Source organism: Rhipicephalus sanguineus, chromosome 6 (genome assembly GCF_013339695.2).
Source record: "Rhipicephalus sanguineus isolate Rsan-2018 chromosome 6, BIME_Rsan_1.4, whole genome shotgun sequence".
In the NCBI taxonomy this organism is placed as follows: Eukaryota; Metazoa; Arthropoda; class Arachnida; order Ixodida; family Ixodidae; genus Rhipicephalus; species Rhipicephalus sanguineus.
In genome coordinates this window covers 83101085-83121713 of record NC_051181.1, presented here as the reverse complement: position 1 = coordinate 83121713, position 20629 = coordinate 83101085, and the positions used below count along the sequence as shown (strand labels likewise).

Genomic DNA, 20629 nt, shown 5'->3' with positions numbered 1-20629 from the left:
TTATTTGAAAACAAGCGCATGGGTGCACACTTGGGATATTTCTAAGTGCTTCTATGCAACAATTCATGGTTGTATACTGGGACGTCAGAGGCGCAGCTTTTTGACGTACTGGCAACTATTAGATATGGTTGCGATGAAGTCAATGCAGCATAATGCCACGCGCGCTTTCATGTAGCCGACCCGTTGCACGTATATAGAACCACTATCTCGCTCGCGCCGCGCCGCAGTGTCGACCATTCCCGATTGTTTTGGATTGTTCTGATAAGCTTGAGCACGCAACGCGAACAGTAGAGATTATTTTGGATCTAACGCGGTCACCACCGATGAGCCTGCAATTTTCGATGCCACATGTACAAATGCCGACGTGCCTTACAGTTGATCACATTACTCGAAGGATGACGACTGTTCTAGCCGCTATAGTATCAGTGTACGGCTTGAATCCCTTGTACACAGGCGTCCACTGTTAAAGGGAACATCGGAGCGTGTGGCGGCAGCTCGGCGCCACCGCCGGCCAGCGGCTGCAACGAGTTTCGCGCAGGCGCAGTGCGCGCTGTGAGTCGTGCTCTTTCGTCGTCTGCTGCCGTCTGCTTCCGCGCTGCGAATCGTCGCGAAGCGAACCGCTGACGCGACGAAAGAGCACTGGGCACGGTGCTCACTGCGTCTGCGCGAATCTCGTTGCAGCGGCTGGCCGGCGGTGGCGCCGAGCTGCCGCCACACGCTCCGATGTTCCCTTTAACAGTGGACGCCTGTGTACATACGTTGACTTTTCCTTCGTGGGGCACAAGTTCGCCCAAATAACGAGTTACGCATTCGCCAGTCTTGCTGCAGCCTTCGCCCCGCCACGGTGGTCTAGTGGTTATGGTACTCGACTGCTGACCCGAAGGTCACGGGATCGAATCCCTGCCGCGGCGGCTGCATTTTCGATGGAGGCGGAAATGTTTGAGGCCCGTGTGCTTAAATTTAGGTGCACGCAAAACCTCAGGTGGTCGAAATTTCCAGAGCCCTCCACTACGGCGTCTCTCATAATCATATGGCGGTTTCGGGACGTTAAACCCCAGGTATTATTATGCTGCAGCCTTAGTTGACGTCACAACCATGTGACAATATTCATTGCTGCTGTTAACATGCTTCAATGTCATAGAGCCTCGGTCGAAGCGTTATTGCCTTTTGCGCCAGCCTAACGAGATAACCCTCGTGAGGTGTACTGGCAGCATGCACGTGTCTTCACGAGCGCAGCTTTCGACCGTGATGGCACTTACAACATGGTGCATGCAATGACGTCTTACAAGCCATCTGCCGCGAAATTACCCGCCGTGATAGATTAGCAGCTAAGCTGTTGCGCTGCTTAGTTCGACATATCACTTCCTAGCCACTGGCGGCCGTATATGGATGAAAACATTGCAAGAAAAAAAAATTGTGATACTTATTTAGGTGCTCGTTCAACAACCCCAGATCAAATTTAACCCGGCGTCGTCCAATATCAGGCGCCCCGTAATGGTGCCGCGGTTCTGACACGTAAATTCTCAGAATTTATTTGATTGAACAAGAGACTTTTATCAAGGTTCATAGACTGGCGTCTCGTACACAAGGGTTCCCTTGTCTTTCTTGTCCCAGGCAAAGTGCGCTGCTTAATCAGCGATTGGCCCAGCTTTCAAGCTCATTTAATACTCGAGGCATCAAGACAATTCAACGCCGCTGGTCTGCAAAAGCAACAGGAATCTTTCTCGGCACCTAGTCAACTTAGAGGTATACCAGCAGCAAAGATGAATCGAAAGGCCACTTACACGGGGTTGATGCGAAGTTCCGAGGCAGTTTGAAACCACACACTCCGTCTCGCCCCAAACATTGACCTTGCGTCGTGCATTTCTCTCCTCGTGAAGAAGCACTCTTACGTGGTTACCCGAGCAGCTCGGCGCACGTGTATACAGTTACTAACAAGCTTTTGCGAGATGCCGAAGCGCCGTTCGAAAGCTACCTTTGAGACTGTAGGCGGCGCAGTGCGCGCGTCGAGGCTACTACGATGGATGATTACTAAGCGCACGCGCGTCTTATATTCGCTCGCTTGGCGGCCTGATCCCTGAATGGATGAATATAGGGGCCGTGTGCGCTTAATAATCGTCCAGCGTAGAAAAAAAAATTAGAGTTGTAGCACGGAAAAAGAAAAGACAAGATAGTAGGAACGCTGCTCGTCAACTGAATTGGCACTTTGAAAAATAGTAATAATAATAATAATAATAATAATAATAATAATAATAATAATAATAATAATAATAATAATAATAATAATAATAATAATAATAATATCTGCGGTTTAACTTCCCAAAACCACGATATGATTAACTTTGAAAAATGCGAAGCAGGAAGTTAAAAGCGTGTGCGTACAAACGAATGCTGTAACGAAATTTTTTACCGAATCTTTAGATACGCGCAGAACGGAGGCGTCCGTCAGAGAATCTGCTCTTTCAGCAGCAGAGCCGTTAAAGGTTTTCGTTGCGCCGGGTAGTGCGAACAGAAATGAACCAACACGCACTCTCTTCGTCCTCTTCTGCTTCTCTCCCGCAACACGTGCACCAATTTTTCGGGTCGTGGAAGCAATAACTATGATGGGCGAGTACGTTACGCGACTAAAAATCACGCAACATCACGTGAGAGCTAGTCACGGGACTAAAATCACGTAACATCATGTAACAACCAAGCAGTTCATTACCGCCGGTAGACGGTTACTTAGGTCTTAAAAATGAAGAAAAGCCTTAATCGGAATGTCCCTAAACGATAATTATGCGACACGCGTGGAATTCTTGTTTGGCTTGCCTCTCCTCCCCTTTCAGCTTGTTTGTACACGTGGCGCTCGAATAGCGATTAGTGAGCCTTCGTACATGCACGCACACACACACACACACACACACACACATACCACACACACACACATATATATATATATGATGGCGGGAGATATATATATATATATATATACCTTTATATATATATATATATATTGCTGCGTGCGCCGCGGGAGCATGGCCACCGAGATTACGCGCGAGGTCATGGCGGGAGCGTGTCTGACGCTCGACGGAGAGGCCACGCTCTTTTATCGACGGGCGACGGGCCTTGACGCTCTTCGCCAACTTCGACCTCATATTTGGAAAGTAGAAAGCGGTATGACAAAGCCTGTCCCGTCTTAGCGTCATTGGATTAATACATGCGCTTTAAGTTCTTTTACAAAATGCCCTGAAAGCGATATTGCGGGCTTCTGGGCTATTTGAATGTTGCACAATGTCTTCAGCAATTTGAACGCGAAATTGTTTTTGTGCTATTTGAATATTATACAACGTGCATGCAGAAAGAATGAAAATGCAAGGCTCTGTGAGTAAAATTAATCATACCTTTATCTATCAAGCAAAAATACCCACTCGCTGAAGCACCAGTATGCATGCCTTTGCTTTTTTTCTTATACAAAGAAATATGGGAAGGTAGGCTACGTTAGAGCCAGCTATCCCATCATCATGATGGTAGTGTTGAAGAAATACACAAAGACAAAAAAAATTAGGAAGAATAAAAGAATCACAAAATAAAAAGTAATCGGAAGGAGTGGTACATATATAATACGTGGCCTCTAAAGCATGAGCAGATTTTAAGATTTTAAGTCCAGTACATATAGCGGATAGAGCCTATACAGATAACTTTTTTTTTTGCACTTACATATATCGTGACATGAGATCTGTTCATTAATAATTCCAACACTATTAAAGGGAGCAATAATAGCTTTGATGAACAAGCCGCGTCTGAGGTGGCCTTTCTCCTCGCCGCACTAACACGTCTCGTTCGTCCGCTGTCAACAAGGCTCAGAAAAAATGCACGACCACTCAAGCCATTACAGGGACCGACAACTGGGCAGAATGTGTGATTAAATCCTGGTAGAAATGAAAAGACCGTGAAATATAGTGACAGATTCTAGCATCCTTTTCGCGTTGCGAGTATGAATTATACTTTTAATTCGTGCTTAAAAGTAACAAAAACCGGTATGTCGCGCAGCCTAGCGGAAGAACCTTGAAGCAAGATTATGAAGTCGGTCACTTTGCTCTAGGTAGTCTGATGCTGTCATGCGCGCCATAATTGGTCCTCGAAGTTAGAGTATGTATACTAGTATCTATTCCCGCTCTGTTCTATGTTGCCTAATTTTGCACGGTGAGAAGCGGCACTGCCTTCGCGGCTGCCAGTGGCCCATGTAGAGCCGCGGCGCATGCGCACGGAGTGCCCGCATGCGCAGTAGACCGCCGAGCTCGAACACGAACAGCTCTCGCGCTCACTGTTTGCAGCATGTGTTGTCAAGTGTGTATAAGACTTCATATTCGCCGCAGATAGAAAAATTATGATTAAAAATGTTTCACGGCGTTTTCCACGTTACCATCCCGTGGCTAGACACTCTGACCAGTTAGCTTTCCAATGCGCTAAAGAAAACAGGTGCCCTAAAAATTGGTTGTCAGTCCCCTTAAGCGAGACGGTGCCATTCGCCTGCAGCCCCGAAGAAAATACAAAAGACGTGCGTTGAAGCTTGGCTCCTTCTTATCCTTAAAATTTGAGTGAGTATTGTCTCGACGTTCCACCTTCCTTCTTTGGAGTTTGAGGAAGGAAGAAGAGGGCTTCTTTTCTTGTTCGGCGGGTATGAAAGGGTGCTTGAGGCGGCGTCAGTGCTTGTCAGCAAAAGAACAAAGGAGTGCAAGGGCTAGACCGGAAGTAGGAGGATGAGGAAGGAAAGCGATGAAAGGTAGGGACGTCAACCAGACCCGCGTCTGGTTTGCTACCCTACACTGGTAGGAAGGGATTAAAAGAAAGAAAGAAGAGGGGAGAAAGCACTGTCAGGGTACATGTGCGCCTGTCCATTACACGCCTACAAGCGGCCGCTTAACCCGGTCGATTTTAAAAACAGTAGCAATGTTCGCGTCGCTTTGCTGGCCTGCGACGCGTAGAGCCACGATCCGGGGATCTTCTCTTCGGAATACGGTTTGTCGTCTCGCTTCTTCAGCGCATTGCGTAGAACGTTGCGTTCGTTCACAGAACGACCACAGAAACACAGTAGATGTTATATCGTTTCGTCACTGTTACACGAGTCACATCTCGAGGTGTCTGCCACTACTATGCGAAAAGAGTATGCCTTCGTGAAAGCTACTCCTAACCACCATCGAGGGAGCTCCAAGTTACATCGCACCACTCCCGCAGTGACCGGAAGGCATGAGTTGGACTTATTCACGATAAACGGCAGCGCACACCGGGTTAAGACAGATACACAAAACACGAAAAAAGGACGACACCAGGACGACACCAGATACACAAGGACGACACCAGATACACAAAACACGAAAAAAGGACGACACCAGGTGTCGTCCTTTTTTCGTGTTTTGTGTATCTGTCTTAACCCGGTGTGCGCTGCCGTTTATCGTGAATATGACCAACCAACTAGCCCACAAGTATATTTTAAGTGAGTTGAACAGTGAAGAGGGTGGGGAGCTTTTTAGACGTGTCGAAGTGACGGTACGCAGATGCCTGTCTCTCTCTTTTTTTCTTTCTTTAATTTTTTTTTTTTTGTGCTGTACACAAGGGGTAGGTTGCCTTGAGCGTGGTTCACGTTGTTTGGGGTCGTTTGGATACACCAGAATTCATTTCCGGTAGTTGGTTTCAACTGCGAGGACTGTAGTTTCAGAAAAATTGTTTCGGCGGTCAGCGTCCTCGGAATGTTCGGCTACGGGGTTGCGATGCTCTTGCAAAATTTGGGACGTCGTTCCGTCTTCCTTTCAGGTTGTCGGTTTCGCTGATGCAATTGGCATCGCATCCAGCGCTGGCAATTTTGTAGACAATGTCCTTGAATTCTCTCTATCGGCGGCCGATGGTTGGATGCGATGGTTTCGCTAGCCCCTCCGATATCAGATAGTGATGCATTTATGCGTTGGTGCTGATTGTAAAGGGGGGTGGGTGTTGCTGGATTTATCAGCTTGTGTCGTGTTTTTGGAAGTGAATCGCTTTCTGGATAAAAGACTTTGCGTAGCCGTTCTTGGCGAGTTTCTTGAATATATGGTACGTTTTTCTTTCGTTTTTTCAAGTTGTGTGCTGCAGTGTGTTCCGGCTCTTCTCATTAATGTCTTTAAAACTGATATCTTCCGGATTTTTGGGTGGTCTGAAGGAAACGGAAGATATCGACTTGTGCAGGTGCATTTGCAGAGTTTTATTTTCAGACTACGAGAACACCCAAAAACGGCAGAGACTCTTCTGTTTCATGGGCGAACTGAATTCTCCTTCGATGAAATTTGTAAGAGAGAAAAGATTATGACTTAAGATCTCTTGACGATTCAAAAACAGTCGTTTAGACGTATCTGAGAAATATTTTTGGCAGCGGCAGAGTGAACTGAGAGCTCGTCTCTCGATATGTTCCATTGCCATATTTGCCATGGCGACAGAGATGGACACAGAGTTACAAAAGGTAAAACATTCATGAGAAAGTTTGCATATTTGGCAAAGTTAATGCATTGTTGCAAGCTGGAAGGTCGAAAGTGATTCAAGTGCTTTCTTCTTCTTTCTTCTTTTTTTTTGATGATTTTTTTAGCTTGGGGGGGGCGGTTTACAACACCCGAACACCCCCACCCCCCACTCCGTCGGTGTGCCACTGTTGTGTGATCAGTTTGTTTACGTTTGTTGCTTACATTATTCAATTGATACTGCGGCCATACAACTCTTCAACCTTTATAGACAGTACGTTTCCAATTCTTGCCACGGCAACTCGTGCAATGACAGCGAAGACTGCAGCGATCGTGGCGTCTTGGTGTGTTTTCTGCCGTCACTCCCAGGTGGTTCATCGGTTTGCTGTTCTCCGCAAATTCGTCCATGGGCTGGTTGGAGTTTCGGAACGGAGTTTTGCAGCTGGTCTGATTGAAGAGCTTGGGGCGCAGACATTCTTTAGAGTTTGCGTCGATTGGAATTGCCACACCCTGAAAGCCTAAGAGGAAGCCTACCAGCCATTCACCTATGTGAATGCCTTCAAAAAGTAAAACGAAATCGCGCGGGGACAGCAGCGTTGGCCGAACGAAGGAAATTCCATTTATCCCAATCAGACAAGCTGGATCAGATAGTGACATCATAATAGCAGATCATTTATGCATCGACAGTCGTATGTACTACCATGAAAGAGCACATATTTACATCAATATCTAAAGAAGCAGCTTTTGCAGCAGTACTAAGCACCATCCATTGACACATGCCAGTTCTGAACTTTGCATAAGTGCGAACACTTAATGTTTAGCTGGAAGAGTGCGGCGGCTTGAGTGACGCTTGCTCCCGACAACCACTACATGTCAATCTTCCGACTTGTCATGTCGTGGGCCTGAGCCCCAATGAGACTTGGTAACCCTCTCACCATCGCTGTTTTGAGAGCAATTTTACACATTAGGAGTCCTAACACTTCGTCCCTTCGAGGTTCCAAATTCAATTGGAGTGAGCTGCACCTTTGAAACGTCTCTGATGTCATTCCAATAACGGCCGCTCAGTATAACTTCCGTGTAATTTCGCAGAACTCAAGCATACTAATTATAATATTATTTACTTTCCACTGCTTGTATAAATAATGACTTGGAATGGATAGAAAATGTTTCTATAGGGACATGTAAGCTATGTGAAATGAAATTTGTTGGCTGTACGTTTATCTTAGCGCCACAGGAGCATCGTCGCATAGATGACTACCGTCACATTAACAGTCAAGGAGTACTGTCTTGCATGCCTCAAGGATAGCTTTGTTGCTCCTGAACCCGAAGCTTTCCCTAGCGAGCATTTTTGTAACATCTATGTCGTATTTCTAGCGCATACATTCCTCTCTTCATCTCTGTCGGGTTTATGCGGTAGAGAACCATGAACCCCAAACGGAGGATGTAGTAGTTGACCGCATTCTTACGCTTAGAATTAATGAAATTTGCTGCTCACGGATAAGCAGCCTTCATGCACGCCACGCAACTCAACATTGGTGTAAAAGCTCCATAATTTCTCTCTCACCGCAAGTGAACCGCATACTTGCAAGCACATCCCCATCTCGTCGCCGCCAAGTTCATTTAATCTGGGCTCCGGACCTTCCATTCGGACCTTGCCGGGAACGAAGCCGCTCACGACGCTGCACGAGAAATCGTCCACCGGGCGCGTCACCCGTCATCAGAGCGGCTACCCTCCCGACGAGCCCAGCAGGCTGAGGAAGAAGAAGTTGAGTCCTGGTGCGGGCACGCGAAAGAAAGAATGGTCCCGTACGGTGAAATTATCATGCATTACCGTAGGGCAAGATTCAAATACCCACCCCCTGACAAGTCGCTAAATTAGCACCAGTCGACAACATGGCGATTATTACAGACACGAACATTCCCTACACCCACGCTGTACAATCGCATATACCCGGACGTTTACACACCACAATGCAAAGCTTGCGGGGTGACACGTGCTAACCTCGACCACATTATATGGGCATGTCCCGCAGCGACACACACCATCAAACACAGCAAGAACCCTAAACTTAAGATAACAACGCCCGAGCAGCGGGAGGCTATGCTGCTCAGCGCGTGCCCGGATGACCAACTCTGGGCACTCCGGCTGGCCGAAGACGCCGCCAAGACCCAAGGTCTGGCCGCCGCCTGAGGAAGGGGGGCTCCGGTAGGGCTAGTCTCCCAGCCCCCGCCTCCCTTGACCCCAGCAAGGACAAAAATAGTTATGTCTCTCTCTCTATCTATAATTTCTCGAATTTAAGGATGTTGCCATTAACTTCCATGTGCAGACGAGCATCATTATAAAGGCTATTGTTACGGGGAGTACGCTCAAGATGCCATCGCCCATGCTGTCATCGCACGTTCAGTAGCCCGAGCCCGCTTCTCGTCGTCGCAGGCAGCACACAAAAGTCCCTCTATGATAGTAGACATAGGGACGCCGATTTTCCTCCGGCCTCTCTTGTTCTACTGTGGCTCCCATCCCGTCGTGTTGGCCTCTGCGAGAAGCTTTTATCGCGATACGTTAGACCCTGGCGAGTCCTGCGCCAGGTGACACCCCCGACCAGAAACTCATCGACTGCTACACCCAGAACTGACATCGCACATGTTTCTCGCCTGAAGCCCTACAACGGTGACAGTGCATATCAAACCATAACAGGCACCGGAGGAGGAGGAGGAGAAGGAGGAGAAGAAAAACGGAAGGACAGGGAGGTTAACCAGTTCTCAGACCGGCAGGCTACACTGTGCTGGGGAAAGGGGAAGGGGGAGTGAAAGATTGATAGAAAAGAGGTGTTACAAAAAAAAAGAAGGAAAAAAAGGACAATACTACACACATTTACACTGCTTATAGTCTGTCCCTGAGACTAGTTGCGCGCAAAAAGCGCAACAACGCTTTCAAAGCTTTCCGTGCCGAGGACGGTTTCGGCCAGTGCCCTAAGATCTTTTCCTCCGACAATGGACGATTGTCAATCTATCAAACACTTTGGAGAGTTCTTTTCTTGGTGCACTGAAGCGAGGAACACTCGGGACCTGTGCTTTGCCGGCCGGGGTAATGTCACGGATATGGAAAGGTCACTCTGGCACCGACGCCGCATTGACACCGAATGGATGAAGACGACGACGTTGTTGTTGTGGGGCAGCGTCTTGAGCTGCCCTTTGACCTGAATTTCTGTGCACTGTGTGCAGTTTTAGCTCGATTAGTGCTAACCAAATAAATACTCCCCGTAACAATATATATAACGCTCATGCAGCCCACATCAGTGTTCACTAAAGTAAGAGGTCACGTGCGAACCATGAGTGGAAATTTATTCGATTTAAGAGATAGCGTCACATCTCTCCAAATGTGCGACATACATTGTTAGTAACACAAACGGAACACAGACACGTACACGCAAAAGAACAACTAAAAAAATATATCGCAGTCAGCCTCTGGCACATAGAAGCGTCAGGCACAGTTCACAAGCATAGCAAGGCCACAAGTCAAAGCACGATTGACGTTCTCGCTTAGACATTTAAAGCGTTCTCTACTTGCGTAAAGGATGCCGCAGCGTGTGGTTCACATGACAAAGCATCCATGACACAGCACCTGCTGATAAGATATGCAGAAAGAATAAAACGCTATGCTACATTCCTTTAAACCGTCCATACTCAGTCTAATTAGCAAACACTTGGCGATTCGTATCCCCTATGGTTGTAATAACAAATCACTGAACTGCAGCAAATGAATATGTGTAGTTATCTCTCTAACAACAAATGCGAATATTATCAGCACTCGGGATGTCTTTACTTTTCGTTTCTCGTCCCTTATATCTAGCCCTTAAGAGCTGTCTTTTTCTAAAGAGTATTTCCCAACTGGGGTAACTCAATCTCACATTCTATACAACACAGTAAAAGCGAAAAGCATTGCTGTGGAGACAAAGGATTTAGTAGACAGGATAAAGAATGTAGTAACGACTGTAAGCAGTTAGCGTGTGCAGTGTAGTATCACATATTTGTTGTACAATGCTGCATAAGTGGCACGTCGCTTATTGTTGCTGTGACGAGCAAGCATAGGTTGAAAGGCGGTGAATAAAAGCATTAGTGGCTACAGAAACAAAACTGTGAGTACTGATGAATAAGCAACCACAAACACTACCAAAAAGTCATCACAGTGAGTCAAACACGAAAAGATGGCAGAAAAAGCAATTACATTGCATCAGCATACACCGGATTTCATCGTACAATGCAGTACTTAAGACGCATTTTTGTTAAAGCACTCAGCATTCACAGTAGAATTCTCACAGTTAGTCCGTGACACATATTATATTAAACTCTGCTCAATATATACAACAGTTGGCTGAATGAATAACACTAAGCAATCTGACAAGTGCGTAATGTGGCACACAACACATTACAAGGGGCATCTTATCGCTCTAAGCTGTAGTTCGGTGCATATACGATACTTGTGTTTGTGTTAATACGTACACTAAAATGCATGTTGTGCCATGTGTACCGATCTTCGATATCTCTTTCCATTGTCCTGCACAGGCAAACACAAATTCGGATTGTCGAGAACTTACACGGCGGCCAGCGCTGTGTAACTTTCCTCGTCGTGAAGGCCATGCTGGTGACTCAGTAAAGGCTTGAACTTTAGGCATATCTTGGACTTCTTGATATGCTTGCAAGTGTGCGGATATTGTGTTTCAAGCTTGGAGGATGTATAATAATATTACCCTCAGAAACAGGAACCTTGTGACCTCTCATTTCGCTAACCACCACAGCCAGATCCTTCCAAGCTTCCGAGCAAATTGAAAACGGGATATGTCGTCTAACTAAGCATAAAAAAATGAAAGTATTAATCTTTTTGAAACCTAAAAAGCTGCTGCCCAAACTACATAAAAGCTTCAGCAGTCCATATACGACTTAGGTACTTGCAATAAGTGGATGTGCATTCGGGAAAACCTTTATTGTTGCCTATAGTTACAAAAACGTGCAACTTTCTTGCCTGAAAAGTAAACAAGGGGTAAAAGAGCAAGCTTTATTGACCCACTAAGGAACAACTTGGGAAGCAGACATCATAGGAATAGTAATGAAGCAACAGTTCCCCTGTAAGTGTCCAACAGCGTCAGCGGATGCTCTCAACCTTGTTATCCGTGATATCAATTCTCATGAAATTACACACTAAAGTGCTGCATAAAGTGGTCAGCTTGCCTCCACACCTGTCTGTATCAGATGAAAAATTGACAGCATCGCTGATCGCGGCCGGAAAGCATAGCACCAGAGAAAGAATTCAGTTCTCTGTGGTGAAACGTTACTCAAGGCATCACACAAAAAAAAATTTTTCTCACAAGTGCACTTGAATGTCCCGTCCAAAAAGGTGTAAATACAAAACAATGCAATTTGTAATTAAAGCAGAACTATGCAGTGTCGTGCGAGACTTATCGTGGAATGCTTTATGTTGTCATTCCCTTACACTGCAATTACGCCAGCAGTCTTTTTTTTTTTCTGAAAAAAATAAAAGCCAACGTAAAAGAATATTATCAGAAATATCTGCTCAAACCTGTGCTCTTAGGTATAGGCAGGTGTTAAATCACTCCTCATTTAGAAATGAATCTATAATAAAATCAGCGGGGGTGCAATATAATACACTTTATTTGCTGTTTTGTGCTTTCACGTTTCTGTCTGAGAGGAGCTACTTGCGTTTTTTTTTTCCTTTTCGTATGATTGCGACGAACTTTGCTGCATTGGGATTGTAGCGAGTGCATGAAAGGCTTCGTGTTCTTTGTGTTACTTTGTTTCGTTAGGATTTCACGTCTCACTGCCAAAGTTACATCAGCTTCTGCCTAGCGCATTCGGGACACAGGATGTCGGGTCCGTCGGTGATGAAGCCCTTGCCAACCAAGGAGTTGGTGCACATGGCGCAGATGAAGCAGTCGTTGTGCCAGTTGCGGTCCTCGAAAGAGATGAAGCGCGTTCCGCCGATTCCTGCAATGGCGCAGTTACTTAGTCTGAAGCATCGCAAACAACACATGACTCGAATGTTCTTAGCATGTTTCACGGTCGTAAGTTGGCCAGTTATGACGCCATCGTTAATTATGAGTAGATTCCATTCATATATGATCGCATTATTGCGTGCTATAGTAATACAGAAAAGAAATTACAATATATTGTGTATATGTAATTAATAGACATCATCAGTTCGTCTTAGTGCTCAATGCTTCACTTCGTCCTCCGCTAAAGTAAGTTCTAAAGAAATTTTCAGATGAAAAACAGGACCGAAAGATAGAAGGATGCCAGTTGACAAGTTTCCACAATGACAAAGAGGTCCCATTAAAAGGGACCAACGTATCGTATTACATCATGTTAATAAGAAGGAAGCTGTCGGACTTCCCCGTACATATTCCGTGTGCTCCCAGGTTGACATGTCAATAAGATGCATGCAGCTACAGCACCAAATGTGCCAGCTACAGTGTGTTGTGCAACAGGCATCACATACTAATGCGGTAATGAACAGGGCTATTAAACTGACTCATTGTTGCCACTTATATACTGTAATCCTGCAATATTATCTTCTACATGTCCAGCAAGTTTGTTCTTTGGAGGAACATTACGTTTCAAGAATAAGTTCAGTTTACTGCTCCTTCTACGTTTCCAAAAAAAGACATTTGCGGGGTCCTATGCGTTTACACTGATGTAGATATGACAAATGTTGCCTAACTTTCAGAGCCACGTCACGATGGTTTGAACAGGCAATCCTCTTAAATTAAACTAATGAATCGCTTGCCGTTATAGTGAGAGCAAAGCTGACATTCATACCTGTAAAGGCATTTGTGACCCAAAATTTGTGCAGTGACTTCTGGTATACAATTATACAGATCTCCTTATAAACAAACTGAAGTTTCATAAAATGCAACATAAATACCAAGACAATGCATTTGTGGCACGGCTTACCGAATTAGAGTGTCAGAACGCTGATGTATGCCTAATGAGCCACTTTTGATGACTCTTAATGTTTTCAGTGTACGGAAGAAGAGGTTTTACCTGATTCCACTAAAAGAGCTCCAAATTGACTCTTCGGTGTCAAAGAATATTAGAGTGATCGAAGACCTTTTGTGGAGTAAATATTTATTTTTCATCATTATTAGGCTATTACGGTGTTGCCTTAACAATCTTTATACGTCAATCTAATTTACTTTATCAATTTCATGTTTGCTTTCTATAATATCTCATTAAGCTGCCGAAATAGCATTTACCCATATCCCATTTCAGATTACTTTTCCTGCGGACAGCATAATAACATAATGCATTCTGCCATTGGTGCAACAGTCACATTTACTGCTTTTTTATAGCAAATTCCCGTGCGGTGATCGCATTTATCCACATCGCATGCCTAGTGCGATGTGGTGGCACTGTTTTGAAAACCTAAGCTGTAAGAACAAAAAAAAAAGATTGCTTGTTACTTTTTTCGTAAGCCCTGCCCTGCCACATATATATCTCTCTTGAAAGATACACGCTGACTCTATATTAGAGATCATTTTAATCTCTTCGGAAAGTCATGGGAGGCGCGACTTTTCAAAAGCGATTTAACGTGTCTCTTTAAAAGCGTTATATATGCGGCATATAAGAACTTACCGAAGATACTAACAGGTACTCTTGTATTTTCCTAGCGTGTAGAGAAGAATTCTGGAAACTTTGGGGGAGACAAATTCACCTGAATTATTCAAAACTTGATATACACGTAATTTAAAAAGAAAGCAGAGCTTAGTGTGAAGGAAACAAAACCATTAGTGCTGTGATGGGGACAGCTGGCTATGAAAAATATGTTTCATATAATAATTGTTCGGGTTTTACGTCCCACAACCATGATATTATTATGAGGGACGCCGTAGTGGACGGCTTCAGGAATTTCGACCATCTGGTGCTCTTTAATGTGCGCCTAAATGGAAGTACACGGACCTCTAGCATTCCGCCTTCATCGAAATGCGGCCGGGATTCGATCCCGAGACCCTCGGGTCAGCTGTCAAGTTCCGTAACCACTAGACCACCGTGGCGGGTCAGAAATATGTTTCAATTTTCATAGACTACTTTAACGTGCTATTCTAAGTCACTGTAACATTTCTTTTGTTTTTTGGTTTTTAAGGAGAATGGATAGAGACAACCAGGCCGCGTAGCGTAGTTCTTACCAGTGATAGGCTTGGAGCAGGCGGTGCATCTCTTGGCGAACAGCTCGCCGAAGCATTCAGCGCAGTACGGTTTTTCGTCACGTGATGTGAATCGCTGGCCGGCTAACGAGGCACTGCAGTTGGTGCAAGTGAAGCACTCCCGATGCCACGGCTCGTTGCGGTACGTCACACCACCGCTAGTGATGATCTGCATCACACAAAATAAATATTTGCAATTATAAGCGCAGCCAAGAGCTCGTGACATTAGTGCATACAAATTGGATTCCGCACAAGTTCGCAGTGTGTCATGCATGAAGTAGCTCAAGTTATCAGCACACTTACCACATTCATGGTAACTGTGTTATCGTGAATATGTTATGTTTTTGTGTATTACTTTATATTTATTCACTCTGCTTTTTTTATTTCTCTTCTTTTTATTGGGACCCACTTTTATGCAATGCTCGCACAAAAATAAAATTTGTTCTTGTATTTACACATCTAATTTAGACACCCGAGTTTAGAAACCCCCTTGGTTACGGGCCTAAGCAGTGTTGTGTACTTCGTGTACTCTACTAAAGAAACTTATCACACAGAACTAAATTGAATTGAGATCTCAGGATAAGCAGGTGTTGTGTTCCTCTTCGCGAGGGTAGTCAGCCTGCTCTTTCCCTGTTTCCGTGCTTCTCTTTCGTATGTGCATGTTGCATAACAAGGAAATCATAATACAGAGAACAAAAGAAAAGGTAGCAATAAAGGCAGGGATGTCGAGAAGATAAAATATTTGAAAATATCACATGATCCAGCTTTATTAAATATGTTAGCACATATATGTTTTTATGCATTGTACTGTTGCCTAGTGAACTCTGGCAATAGTAGTTAAGAAGGTTGTTTTCCATCCGAGACGTAAGCAATACAATACTTTACTCTGGCTGATAGCTGTTACTTTTCGATCAAACACCGCTGTAAAATGGCGACAATGTCGCTGCGAAGCTGCGAGAAAATAACGCCCAAAGACAGTACAAATCGAGCAACGCAACGCGAAAGAAACATTCCCGACAGTGTAAATGCTGAATGTCACTTGACCGGCTCATCCTGAACCAATGCAGCGTATCTGGCCTCAAAATTATTTGTAAATGCGCTGCAAGAAGGAAGCGGTCCTCCTTCGAGCAGCAACGCCAGTACTATGCAACGCGGGGAGGTCTCTGAGACAGTTGTGCATTACTATACTCGCATAGACCTCACCGCAATTAACCATTACCGCTAACGCATGGGTTTCCCAGGCAAGGAAGGGAGGAAAACAGTACAGAGGGGAAAGGCACGGATGTTAACCAGCTTAGAATAACTGGTATGCTACCATACACTGGGGAAAGGGGTGGGGGAATTTGGAATTGAGAGCGCGTAAAGAGAGAGAGAGGTGACAGGGAGCACACACAACGTTATAGTCCGTCAGTCTTGTGCGGTATCCGATATAACTAAGAGGCTACAGCCGCTTGCTCATGTCTCTTGTTCTTAAAACTTTAACACCATTGGATGGTAACAGCTTGACTTCCTGCCCGAAAGGGGTACGTAGCTCTACTCATTCCTATGTAAACCTAGAAAACGTTCTTGTGTATGCGTTTGGCCTTGAAGCTGAGCCTCCTGGCACGTGCGTCGTCATAGCAACAGACATGCGCAATGTCGGTTTATTCTCCTCTCCCGCACTCCCCTCTCCGTCGGTCGGCGAGAGCTGCGAGCCGGTGGGCGCGCGCCCCTCGAGACCTCAAGTCTTATCACGTCGATTCCCGTGCCGGCAATACAGTAAGAACTGTCGACAGCGTGCCGCTGCTGGCCGTGTTGAGGCGCCTACCCGAGGGACACCTGCCCCGGCATGCTTTCGGCGGTAGTTGCTGCTAGTGTTCGACAAGCTTCCTTCGACAACCGCTTCCAACCGCGGCATTCTTTTACTAACTTTCTTGTCTTCTTTTCTTTGATGGCTATACGGCGTTATAGTGCGTGACATGAAACATGGTGTGACATCACAGGAAAAGAAACACGAAGGTCAGTGGTCTGGCCCGCACGTACCTGGTTGCACTTGATGCACCTGGTGGCAAACTTGTCCTCGTAGCAACCGGTGCAGTATATGTCATTGTCCCGCGGGATGAAGCTGCGGGTGCCAATCGGGTTGCTGCACACGCAGCAGCAGAAGCACTTCTCGTGCCACTGGTGACCCTTGTACTCCATCTTCTTGGTGCCTGCAGCGACAACACAATGCGATAAGGACAAAACAAAGATGGCCGAGCGCTGGCGTAAAGCAGTGACATCTAAATCAAGCTGCACACATCTTAAGACAATTTTCGCGATGAGTACATATTTTTGGGCTGGCGATTCATTGCAGTATTTTAGATCACAGCGTTTGCATAACAGAGACAAGAAATAGCACAGGACGTGCGCACGTTCGTCTGTCTTCTTCCTGTCATTTCAACGTTATGACCTGAATCATTGGAAGACGTGTGCTGCGGAAATAGTCCACATGCCCAATAGGTATGATAAAAACAGAGTTAGAATATGCACATTACCGACGAATTTCTGCCTGCTTGATAGCATGGTGCATCGTAAGGGGATGACCAGAAATATAGACGTACGGGTGCCTCTTAGCCTATATTATTCCTTTATACCCACATGTATACATACATTTCGCCCTAAGCTTGTGGCTTTGTCACAAGTGAGAAAGTTACAGTCATATCAATATTTATTGCCTTGCGGAGTAATAACTACGTCACGAAAAGCTGCACTATAGCTGAATAGTTACTGAAAACATTGGCAGTTAGGTGACTCATTCTGACCCAGTAAGTGAAAATATCTTCGGAAATATTGCTGAACACAGCAAGAATCGCTGAACATCACAGAATATTCACGTTGTTCTGTTAATACCAGTAATGCGTTTGAAGAGAGAGGAACTGCGAAGAAATTTCACAGTTTGAAAAGGCGCAACTGCTGATAGAAGGAATAATACACTGAAACTTTGTGGCCAAAGAAAACTCGTGCTAATGATGACCGACCAACAGATCCAGCCAGAAAAACGGCACATATATTGCTAACGCCACGAAATTGCCTTCCAAGGAGAACTCGATCAAATTTCATTCTCAGTACACACCGTAGATACTTGCTTTTGATTGCTGCAAAGCTTTCATTACAGATTTTCTTACGTTTCTTGTTGCCAATAAACATATTTACCATGTTGGCAAGGTGATAGGCGTAGTCGTTAGCACAAGGACCCCAAACGACCCGTATAAAAACACCACAAACAAGTTAGCGTGCGTGCGCATGTTAGTGGAGGTAGCGTTCTTGCATTCTGCTCGCATCGTTGCTGGAGGCAGAATCGCTGCAATTAAATACATTCGCTTGAAACATCTCGCAGATGTATCACTAGCAGCTTTCTCACGAGGAAATCGTACTAGCGTTCGGTGCCTATAAGCTATGGAAGTCTATTCCTGTACATCCTATTCGTTCCAAAAAAAGAGGAAAAAGAAGCACAAAAACATGCAAGACGCCCGCCGCAAAGTCACTGCCCGCGAAGCAACACAAGTGACCCGAGCTTTCTTTTCAAATAACTACATTCCTTCTTTGACATTTGCAAAGCGTTTTCGAAGTGAGTTACTCGTAGATTTGCAGACGCTTCACGACGCGACTGGAAGATCAGGCCTTCCGCTTCGAAAGGCCGTGATTAGGCTATGTTAAGAAGTTAGTCCCTAAAATAGTCCCCTCAGTGAGCTCGAAACTCAAACCCGCCACGCCTTGCGCTGAGCATCACAATGCCAGACGTGGTGAGCCGCCCCGGCAGGTCAGTGCGGTTGAGTAATACCAAAAGCAGCGGCTCTCCGACTAACCATTCGGCTGATACGACTCTGGCGGTTCGTCGGCTTCACGGCCCATGAAGACGGCCCGACAGCTGAAGAGGGCGTTGTCCGGTAGCCGGACTTACAGAACGACCCACTTCGTGCGCTTGTCGGCGCGGATCGTCGACACGCAAGTTCACCGCCGGTGAATCGTCGGTTACGTACCGCGTGCCAGAGGTCAGGCACCACCCCAAACACACCGAGAAGTACTTCACAACACCACAGAAAGTTCCAACAATGAGGAGTGACACCGATGTCCCCAGGACTGGAAGCAGATAGTCGTCGCGAATGCTCACGCCGCTCAACTCTTCCGCGATGTGCTTCACAATGATGCCAACTGGTCGTCTTCAACAAACTCTGTCTATATATGACAAACTGATGCAATGAAAGCTGTTAGCAGCGGACGCGCGATGACTAGACGTCCAAGTTCACTCCACTGGCTTCATTCCTTGCATACGCCCCGATGTTCACCACAATCCGTCTAACACGCTCTGAGCAAACGTCCGAAGGCACTAGCGCCCTATAAAGCGCGCCGGCGCGCCACCAGAGACGCACTCGACGAGGCGACACTTCTCTATATACGATGCCGCGCCGCCAAGTCTTGCGCCCGCTCCTTTTTCTCCGCCACTCAGCGTAGGACCACACCCTTTCGGCGTGCGTAGCCTCGTCCTCCTTGCGACTCGGAAAAGCAACAAACAAAGCCACCCCCGTCTTTACTTTTCTCTCCCTCTCTACTACTCCCTCTATCCCCAAATGGGAACTCGCCTGCCCTGTCTCGTTACCATGGCGACGACCCGACGCTCGCCTGCCTGCCCGTCTGGAGGTCGTCCGACTAGTTACCCCAACGTGCTACAAAGAATCGAAAGTCTCCTGTTTCTTTTTTATTATTATTATTCCCCATTTTGTTCACTCGCGCAACGCTCACTGATCCCTTTCGAACCTCCTCTTATTTTTTTTTACTTGGACATCGTTGCGGGGTAATCATAGTTTGACCACGCCCTTGCGCGCTTATTACCAACGAAGCGCCAAAGAAAAAAGGGGGTCATTGACTCGCTCAGTGACTCATCGTTCGTGTGCCAATCTTCGCGCCGTGTCCTATTTCCAACGGCAGCCACTCCGCTACAGACATTGCGCAGGTTCCCGCCCTACAGATAACGGTGTCGGCCGGCGCTTTGTATAGACAAAGAAAATGACGACGCCAGAACGGGAAAACGGGGCGTTTCTGTGTGCCTCGATGCCGAGAAGAGGGAAAAGCGTCCAGGTCGTTGTCGTCGGGACGAAAGGCTTTTGGTGACCGGTCGCTGCTGGGTCATCAAACCTTCCTGTCGTGAACGAACCACGCCGAACCTTGGAGCGCAAACTGTTTGTCACCTTCGCCCATAATATTAATCAGGGCTGTACGTCTTTATTTGTCGAACAACGCGAGGAAAATGAATATAGATGAAGAGGCGGGCCACAAGAGAGCAAATTCCCAACTAACGTTATGCCAGAATCACAATCAGTTTTCTTGTGATGATTAAAAATATTACAGGATGCTAATATGGAAAAGTAGGTTCCGAGGTCAAAGACTGAAATCGGACTTCCTTTTCACGTTATACATAAAAAATGAGGCCGCAGCATTTTATAGATGGAGTACAACAAACATTAGCTCTTTTACAGCATTAACTATAATTAATAGATAGAAAGTGCGCACGTAGTAAGCTTATAGGAAGCATTATGGGAAAATGAATTTACATAAGTAAATAAAGAGTGCTACTGACATGAACTACAAAGCATAATTTGGAAATGCATACGCATGACAATATAAAATAACAGTGTAAATGCTGTAACGTACGTATAATAATCGGATTACTGCAAGACAAAAAAACATTTGCACGAAAAAGACGCTAAACAACAATTTGTGGTGTTACACAGCAAACAGGCTAAATCGACTATAATAAATTATAGGACGCAGAAAATATGAAGATGAATGGGGACTACATATTAGTATCGGACAAACTAAATTTTTTTAATATTTCTTGAATTTTAAGTGTTTTGATGTCTACGAATTGCGTTCCAGAAAGGAACAGATGAAAAATGGACGCTCTACTTACTATAATTAGTGTGTATT

The 20629-nt window shown here is 45.6% G+C and overlaps 2 protein-coding genes across 2 annotated transcripts in view; one reads left to right on the top strand and one right to left on the bottom strand.

The window, feature by feature from the left end:
* LOC119397384 (prickle planar cell polarity protein 3) overlaps positions 1–20629 on the top strand; it is a 541771-nt gene that overhangs the window by 437648 nt on the left and 83494 nt on the right. The gene's annotated exons all lie outside the window — the stretch shown is intronic.
* Positions 9791–20629, bottom strand: part of LOC119395951 (four and a half LIM domains protein 2) — a 32478-nt gene continuing 21639 nt past the window's right edge. Inside the window, exons 4-6 of the mRNA XM_037662979.2 lie at positions 16706–16875; positions 14666–14852; positions 9791–12467 (exon numbers count right to left, since the gene is read on the bottom strand). Coding sequence (XP_037518907.1) covers positions 12310–12467; positions 14666–14852; positions 16706–16875 — 515 coding nt within the window. The 3' untranslated portion in view covers positions 9791–12309. The remainder of the gene's footprint in view (positions 12468–14665; positions 14853–16705; positions 16876–20629) is intronic.